Source organism: Gopherus evgoodei, chromosome 1, assembly GCF_007399415.2.
Source record: "Gopherus evgoodei ecotype Sinaloan lineage chromosome 1, rGopEvg1_v1.p, whole genome shotgun sequence".
In the NCBI taxonomy this organism is placed as follows: Eukaryota; Metazoa; Chordata; order Testudines; family Testudinidae; genus Gopherus; species Gopherus evgoodei.
In genome coordinates, this window is record NC_044322.1 from 120,353,564 (window position 1) to 120,363,081 (window position 9,518).

The window sequence follows — 9,518 nt, forward strand, 5'->3', positions numbered from 1 at the left end:
CGCCAGGAGGCAATAGAGCAGAAGTCTGATGTTAAGTTTCATTGTTTTCCAAGGCTTTTGCAAATATTATGGCATGAGTTCAGGCTACTTCAGAGGTGAAAGTAATTTACAGGACTTATGGGTACTGCCGGAATCCTGAAGGGGCATGGCCTCATCCAGAAGAGGCATGGCCTCATCCAGAAGAGGCGAGGCCTCTCAAGATTTAAAGGCCTTGGGGCACCAGCTGTGGCTGGGAGACCCAGGGCCTTTAAATCAACCAGGAGCTCCCAGCTGAAGAGGTGGCTGGGAGCCCCCCTGGGGTCAGGGGCAAATTAAGGGGCCCGGGGCTCCAGGGAGAACCCCAAGCTTTGCAAGGCTCGGGCAGGGATTTAAAGGTCCCAGAGCTCTTGCCACTGAGGGGAACCCTGAGCCCTTTAAATCCTGTCCCCAGCCCAGCTGCCAGAGTCGCTGCTGGGATTCAAAGGGCTCTGGGCTGCCCGCAGCTGCGGGAGCTCTGAGCCCTTTAAATCCCAGCCCCAGCCTGGCCGCCGGAGTTGAGGCTGGGATTTAAAAGGCTCTGTGCTGCCCGCAGCCAGGGGCAGCCCAGAGCCCTTTCAATCCCCACCGTGGAAGTCGATGCGGTCCAGCACGGTGTACTGGCTCTTGCCGGTACGCCATACCGGACCTGACCGACTTACTTTTACCTCTGGGCTACTTATGCTGTGTTACCTAAAATGATTATGGTGTCTGTATACTGAAGCTTCAATTTTTCAGATCTCTGTCTCTCTGCAGAGATAACAGCTATTTGTTCTCTGAAGCATACTGCAGAAGTGATGCATGCTGTGCCATCTCGGGGGCATTCTTTTTATTCTTTCTTGTTTTCTTTAGTCTAAAATAGGTGTGTTTAGATAGATGAGACATTTGGGGCTTCACCCAGGCCAGTAAGGGCTTTAGTCAACATCTGCCTTGTGACCCTGGGTGTCTTGTGACTATGCAGCTTTGGTTCAGAGGTCTGACCTCAATAGCCTGCCAGCAGCCAACAAGCCTCACCTTGGCTGGCTTTGCTCAACTTGGATACTCTTTACAGGCTGATCCTAGTACCCTTCCAGCCCTGAAACTGTCCCACCATATCCTCCTGCAGGGTCCAGTCCTTGTCACTGGATCCTCGCAGAGAAGGTATTAGGTTTGCTGCCTCGACAAAGACTGAACAGCATTTCAACCTGCTTTACTAGAAGCACGCACTTTACTGAACTTACCTAGCTCTGATGATTTATGATGAAAGCAAAACAAGTCCATTAACAAAAGAGCATGGATTAAGTGATACCAAGCTTAAAAAAACCCCCACAAGCAGAGATGGTTACAACAGGGCCACCCAGAGCAGGAGGGGGGGCAAATGGGGCAATTTGCCCCGGGCCCCACAGAGAACTGCACAAGAATATTCTATAGTTTTGCAACTTTTTTTTATGGAAGGGGCTTCTGAAATTGCTTTGCCCCAGGCCCCCTGAATCCTCTGGGCGGCCCTGGGTTAAAACCAAATAAAGGTGAAAACATGCATATAAAAGCCTAAAACTTAATCTAGCAAAATAGTCTTTGTTCAAGATGGCTTTTCTCTCACTCAGAGTCTTTTTTTCAGCTTTTTATTGGCCGGTCAGTCCGGGACCCACCACAGAGATCAGATTGCTTGATTTATGTATTTCCTTAAAGCAGTGGTCCCCAACCTTTTTGGCTGGCGGGTGCCAGCCAAAGGACTACTGTGGCGGTGGAGCACCCGCCGAAATGCCGCTGAATTTCGGCGGCATTTCAGTGGCGACGTCTCTCGATGACATTGCTTGCCATCGACAAGCATCATCATCAAGAGGCGTCCCTGCCGAAATTCGGGGGCGATGCCTCTTGATGATGTCACTTGTCAACAGTAAGCGGCATCATTGAGAGGCGTCGCTGCTGAAATTTGGCATTTCGGTGGGTGCTCTCCTGGGGGCCAGGATGCGGGCGCATTAAGATGCCCCCGCAGGCACCAAGGCACCCGCGGGCACCGCGTTGGGGACCCCTGCCTTAAAGTGAAAGTTCAAGATGGAATCTCTATCCCTTATATTCCTAAAGGAATTGTCTTTGTCCTAAAACTCAGGAACGCCTCATGGGGATTCAGTCTCTTCTGTCTCTCTGGGGTGGAGGAACCACATTAATTCTCTGTCTCTCAGGGCTTGGCTACACTTGCGAGTTAGAGCGCATTAAAGCAGCCCTGTGTGCCCTAGCTCACTACCTGTCCACACTGGCAAGGCACGTAGAGCATTCTGACTCCATGACTACAGCGCTGCTGGTGCTCCACCTTGGCAAGAAGATTAACACTTGGTGCACATTGACTGAAACACCCAGGTGTCAGTGTGAACGAGGTGTTGCATTAGTGCGCTCTGATCAGCCTCTGGAAACGTCCCATAATCCCCATAATCCCACTCTTGTCATTGTTTTGGAATCATTGCAGACATGCTGATATGCCCTTTGAAACCTCCGTTTCTGACAGCTAGCATGCTTATCTGCTCCGAGACAAAGCAATCATTACTGTGGAATGCTGTGTGTGTGGCGGAAGAAGGGGGGGGCTGTTGCTGTCTGAACTTACAACACAGCATGCTGACCCGCTCTCAGCTCCCCAAAGACCCACTCTCTCTCCTTCCACATACACACAACACACTCCCTGTCACTCTCCACCCCGTCCCCCTCATTTGAAAAGCATGTTGCAGCCACTTGCATGCTGGGATAGCTACCACAATGCACTGCTTTCTGTGGCCATTGCAAGAGCTGCTAATGTGGCCATGCCAGTGCGGTTGAAGCTGTCAGTGTGGACAGACTGCAGCGCTTTCCCTACTGCGCTCTGCGAAGGCTGTTTTAACTCAAAGTGTGCTACATCTGCAAGTGTAGCCACGCCCTCAAGTTCAGTCTCAGGATAACTCCCACTGGTTTAGCTTAAGGGCTTTGTTTACTGCTAATGTGTAAATTGAGGTAAACCCACATTCCTTTGTCTAGGACAAACCTATTGGTCACCTTTATCTAGGCTAGGCTATCTGGTCTTAAACATGGTCCATTAACATTATACAGAGAGTACTTAAATTCTTATATAACATTCTAACAGATATTTCACAATGATATTATTGACCAGTATGTTGTTAGTTTTCAAACGATACCTCACAAAGCATAATAAGAAACTAAGAAACAGGCCCAGGTCTTTATTGGGATGCCGGGGCTCTGTGTCAGCTCCCATCACTAAGCTATGCAAGAAGGGTAAGGTCTGGACTGAGCAGTGCCAGAGGGCTCTCTGCACACTGAAAGAGGATCTGGTCAAGGGCCCAGTGCAGGGAAACCCAGACTTTGACAAGACTCTTATGGTGTTCACTGATGCCCCACGCACAGGGCTGGGCCCGGTGCTGAGGGAGGCCGATGCAAAGGGGGAGAAACACCACATCATGTACTGAGCAGGAAGCTGCTGCCCCGGGAACAGGGAGAAAGAGTGCCTGGCCATGGAGTGGGCTTTTAAAAGGCTGGAGCTGGATCTATTTGGGTGGCACTTCCAGTGGCGGCTCCAGGCACTAGCGTTCCAAGCACGTGGCTGGGGCGGCAAACCGCCGGGGGCACCCTGCTGGTCCCTGCGAGGGCGGCAGTCAGACAGCCTTGGGTGGCTTGCCTGTGGGAGATCTGCCAGTCCTGCAGATTCAGCGGCAATTTGGCGGTGGGTACGCCAAAGCCGCAGGACTGTCGGACCTAATGCAGGCAATCTATCAAAGGCAGCCTGACTGCCGTGCTTGGGGCGGCAAAAATGCTAGAGCTATCCCTGGGCACTTCAATGTGTACCTGGACCACTCGCCCTGTCGTGGCTGCACCAGTTGAGAGGGGCCAATGCCAAGCTCCTGAGGTGGAGCCTGTCCTTCCAGGATTATGCGTTGGAGGTGGTACACGTTAAGGGGAGTACAAATGTTATAGCTGATGCTTTTCCTGGAGATGGGGGCCTGAACTTCCCTAGGTCACTGGCTAAGGTGACCCTGCTCAGTTCAGTCTCAAAGGAGGGAGAGATGTGATGTAGTGGGGATTTTACCTTATGTTGTATGTGAGCCTGTGTGAGTCTTACTGTTTTGCATGAATGTAGTGTGTGCCTCAGTTTCCCTGTGTATTGCATCAATGTCTAGGTGGTGGGAATAAGGGGTGTGACTTTTGCGGAGGCTGCTCCAGCTGTCTGCACCAATGCTATAGCTGCCCCTTCATAACCTGAGAGCCAGGAAGGGGATGCGACCAGGGGACTCTTGGCCCAGGAAGTGAGACAAAGGCTGGAGGAGGAGCAACGGGCCAGGCAGCTGGAAATGAGTCAGTCTCGGCTGGCTTGGGGCTCGGGGAAGACCAGAGCCCTGGCTCTGGGCTCCCTTCCCCAAAGATGGACTTGACCGAACGTCACTGATTTCTGTCCTGACAAGTTCTGTTCTACGCTGTGTTCCTGTTGACTAATAAACCTTCTGTTTTACTGGCTGGCTGAGAGTCACGTCTGACTGCGGAGTTGGGGTCCAGGACCCTCTGGCTTTCCCAGGAGCCCAGCCCGGGCAGACATGCTGCAGGGTGTGCTCGGTGTGGAAGGGGAATGTGTGCTGAATGCTCCGAGGTCAGACCTAGGATGGTCGAAGCTGTGTAAGCCTCTTGCCCTGGAGACAGTATGCTCAGAGAGAGGAGGCATGGTCCTCCAGAGTCCTGACTGGCTTTGTATGGAGTAGTTCCAGAGCACTGACCCAGTAGGAGGGAATGTGGTGAGCCAGCGATGGGTGGAGGGTCTGGTGAGGGAGTGAGGCAGCTCGCTCAGACGTGCTGGGCTGGCTGGGCACGGGGAGTGGGGGAAGTGGCTTGGCGGAGCTGTGGCTGGTGGCTTGGCCTGGTATCCTGGCTTGGGGGGGCTGGCAGCTTGGCCCCTCCATGAGGCGTCTCAGTCCAGGCCCCAGCATGGCTGAGGCTGACCCAGCAGCTCAGGGGGCCAATGGCTCGCCCTGGTGCTCAGCCTGTCCAGGGAGGCTGGTGGCTTGGCCTGGTCGGCGGCTCGGGGGTGGGGGCAGTGGCTCGGTCCAGCATGGCTGGGACTGGACTGATGGGGGCGGAGAGAGGAGAAGCCCAGCATAGCTGGGGTAGGCAGGCCGCAGGGTTCCTCCTGGTGTGTGTGTGGGTGGGTGGTTTGGGGCTCTGGTGGTCCGGGGGCGGGGCGTTGGGCAGAAGAGGTGCATCCAGCAAGTTAGCCTCCCCAAAGCGGGGGTTCATCCGCTGCCTATGCTCTGAGCTAAAGGAATAACTCTTCTAGCTGGTACAGGTGGTACTGTTATGAACCAACCACCCAGGTAGGGTATGTAACACATTTCAATGCTTGTATTTGTTATGTTTACAGCATTAAACACAAAGAAATTAAATAAACATAAATTATCTTGCTGAAGGGCTGCAAAGTATCACTACTTTATTTTTTAGAATTCAGAATTATAATGTAAAAGAATCCCAAAACAGACAGAGACAAAGCGACTGCTCCTTAAGACATGTTGGGATTGCCTCCCAGACCTCTTTCCACTTAGCTTCCCAAGAACTCAGTTCAACTCCAGAGTTTGTCCCTCAAGTATCTTTATTTGGCATACAGCAAAGCTATGCTGAGTTGTTCAAACTCAAGAATAGGGGGTGGGTGTAGGGTGTACCACACATTCAGCGTTACACAGCAAATCTCTTCCTTTATATACATTTACACATTACATTGCCATTACATAGCATCACACATTTTTGGATTTGCTTGGTTACATTATAGGAATCAATCCCTGCACAACATGCTCTGTCCATGCATAATCTGACCTCTACCTTATCTTACATTTAGGCTTGTTTACTAATACTAGGCTGTTCCTGCTGATCTTAGCTAGCCATCCTGACTCCAGCATACTACTGGTTATGGCAACTCAACCTTCCATTCACCTTCCCAGTTATGCCCACGAAGAAATGAGTCGAGTTATTTATTTCAAGTTAAGGTATGTCTTCACTACGGGATTATTCCGATTTTACAGAAACCGATTTTTTAAAATAGATTGTATAAAGTTGAGTGCACGCTGCCACACTAAGCACATTAATTCGATGGTGTGTGTCCATGTACTGAGGCTAGCGTCGATTTCTGGAGTGTTGCACTGTGGGTAGCTATCCCATAGCTATCCCATAGTTCCCTCAGTCTCCCCCACCCATTGGAATTCTGGGTTGAGATCACAATGCATGATGGGGCAAAAACAGTGTCATGGATGATTCTGGGTAAATGTCATCACTCAATCCTTCCTCCGTGAAAGCAATGGCAGACAATCATTTCGCGTCCTTTTTCCCTGGATTGCCCTGGCAGACGCCAGAGCATGGCAACCGTGGAGTCCATTTAGCCTTTTTTCACTCTCACTGTATGTGTACTGGATGCTGCTGACAGACAAGGTACTGCAGTGCTACACAGCAGCATTCATTTGCCTTTGCAAGGTAGTAGAGACGGCTGCCAGCCCTATTGCACCGTCTGCTGCTTTGGAAATTGGTGATGACGGTTACCAGTCATATTGTACCATCTGCTGCTGTCATGGGTGCTCCTGGCTGGCCTCGCTGATGTCGGCCGGAGGCGCATGGACAAAAATGGGAATGACTCCCCAGGTCATTCCCTTCTTTATGTTTTGTCTAAAAATAGAGTCAGTCCAGCCCTAGAATGTGGGGCAAGTCTACTAGAGAGCCAGAGAAGACAGCCGCTCCGGGTCAGAGCCCCAGATATCCCACAGAAATGATGAGCTGCATGCCATTCTAGGGGGTGCCCCTGCAACAACCCCACCCATTGCTTCCCTCCTCCCCACCCCTCCTGGGCTACCATGGCAGTTATCCTCCCATTTGTGTGATGAAGTAATAAAGAATGCAAGAATAAGAAACACTGACTTTTTAGTGAGATAAAATGAGGGGGAGGCAGCCTCCAGCTGCTATGATATTCCAGGCAGGACATCTCCATTACTCATTAAAGGTGGGGGAGAGAGGAGCACAGCCTCCCACTGCTGTGATAGTCCAGAATCTCCATTAGACATGAAAGGAGGGAGGGAGAGGAGCTCAGCCTCCAGCTGCTATGATGAGGATGGTTACCACCCCATTGCACCATCTGCCAGGACTGAATCTCTAGGAGACAAAGCTTAAAGAAGGAAATGACTAGGAGTCACTCTCATTTTTTCCCAGGCGCCCCCAGCCGACCTCACCAAGGCCAGCCAGGAGTACTCACGGGATGATGACGAGGATGGCTATCAGTCGTTTTGTACTGTACCGTCTGCCACTGGGGAGGGGAGAGGAGGGGATGCTGCTGTTTAGCGCTGCACCATCCCGTCTACCAGCAGCATCCAGTAGACATACAGTGACATTGAAAAGAGGCGAGAAATGATTTTTTTCCCTTTTCTTTGAGTGTGGGTGGGGAGAGGGGTAAATTGACGAGATATACCCTGAACCACTGGCAACAATGTTTTTGACCCTTCAGGCATTGGGAGCTCAGCCAAGAATGCAAATGTTTTTTGGAGACTGCAGGAACTGTGGGATAGCTCAAGTCCTCAGTCCCCTCTCCCTCCCTCCATGAGCATCCATTTGATTCTTTGGCTTTCCATTACGCTTGTCACGCAGCACTGTGTTGAGTCTCTGCTGTGGCCTCTGTCTATCATAGCCTGGAGATTTTTTCAAATGCTTTGGCATTTCGTCTTCTGGAACGGAGCTCTGATAGAACAGATTTGTCTCCCCATACAGCGATCAGATCCAGTATCTCCCGTACTGTCCATGCTGGAGCTCTTTTTGGATTTGGGACTGCATGGCCACCTGTGCTGATCAGCGCTCCACGCTGGGCAAACAGGAAATGAAATTCAAAAGTTTGCGGGGCTTTTCCTGTCTACCTGGCCAGTGCATCCGAGTTCAGATGGCTGTCCAGAGCGGTCACAACGGTGCATTGTGGATAGCACCCGGAGGCCAATACCGTCGATTTGCGGCCACACTAACCCTAATCTGACATGACAATACTGATTTCAGCGCTACTCCCCTCGTCAGGGAGGAGTACAGATATCGATATTAAGAGCCCTTTATATTGAAATAAAGGGCTTCGTTGTGTGGACGGGTGCAGGGTTAATTCGGTTTAACGCTGGTAAATTCGGTATAAACGCGTAGTGTAGACCAGGCCTTACTTATGTCAAGGCACAGAAAATTGCTTTTTGCAGAAATTTCAGGTAATGCACTACTGCCTTGTCCTAAAAAGCAGCTGCCTTGAGATTCTCTCGCAGATCTCACACAAAACCAATTGCTTATATACAGTTTTCACTTCCTGCTCCAGTCCCTGAGCTTTAAACCTGGGAAACCCCTTTAGCTCAAAACTTCTCCCCTGGGCTCACATGGCCTTCAAGGATAGAGCTTGAGCATCAACCTTCCTCCTTTTGTTTAGGAAACTCAGAGCTTTAATTATCAGATAGAGGAAAGTGTTTAATCCACATAATCTTCTTGACAAGTGTCTGGGTGTTTACATCTTTTGGCATTTTGGCATATTTTTTTTGTATGTATGTATTTACAGACAATTCAGTTGTAAATAGGACTGTAGCACTAATGTGTGTGTTTAAAAAATCTTATTAAATAAATGTCTAAATGTTGCATATTGGCTGATGTGAGTGGTTGAGTCCCTGATGTTTTCTGTCAGTCCACATGACCTAATGGCAAATCTATGGTTACACACCAGTTTCCCATATAATCCATCACTACATTTCTGTAATGGAGTACGGCCGCTGCTGCCTTCCCCTCCTCCTCTCCCTTGTTCATGGCATTGATCCTCTGCCTAACTGAACATATCTGAGCAGCAGAACAACAGGAAAGAGATCATGCACCCTACAGCAACAGGGCAATGGGTTACGCTTCCTCGACTGCAAAGTGAAAGGGTTGTTTTTAGCAAAATGTGAAAAGCCCAGCCATCCCTTGCTCCCTCTCCCATGTTGGAGTCCCAATGTTTTACGCAGGATGAAATCTGTTTAGTTTCTTTCTCAGTAATGAGTTTTGTGGGTAACAAATAAGCAGAGCTTTTTCTGCCCAACAAAAATGTATATTTTTTAAACTGAAGAAATCAATATTTTAAAAAATATGTTTTGACCAGTTTACATCATAAATAATCCTTGTGCCATTTACCTGTGAAGCTTTTAAATTCATAACATTCAGAGACACTGAACAGAATTCCTAATTTTTTTCCCCACAGACCACCTTCCCCAGACTTCTCTGCTTCCAACCTAGATGTGAACCTGTCTGTATCTGTGTTTTACATGCTCAGACAAGCTGCAGCGCTGTAGCTTCTAACAATTCAGAGGAACGAAAAGAGGTCAGACACATTTAGTTACAGAAGCTGGCATAGCCACTTCTGAGAACAGGTAGGTAATGCTAATACAAGGCAGGAAATAAATGTTTTGTTTAAAAGGAATAGAAGTTAGGAATTGTCTTCAATTATACACTGTCTGCATGTTTGTCTATAGCTGTTTGTGTCTTGT

The 9,518-nt window shown here is 49.6% G+C and overlaps 1 protein-coding gene across 1 annotated transcript in view; it reads left to right on the top strand.

The window, feature by feature from the left end:
• Positions 1–9,311, top strand: part of VWA3B (von Willebrand factor A domain containing 3B) — a 165,626-nt gene extending 156,315 nt beyond the window's left edge. Inside the window, exon 29 of the mRNA XM_030570944.1 lies at positions 9,233–9,311. Coding sequence (XP_030426804.1) covers positions 9,233–9,267 — 35 coding nt within the window. The 3' untranslated portion in view covers positions 9,268–9,311. The remainder of the gene's footprint in view (positions 1–9,232) is intronic.
• The last annotated feature ends 207 nt before the right edge of the window (positions 9,312–9,518 follow it).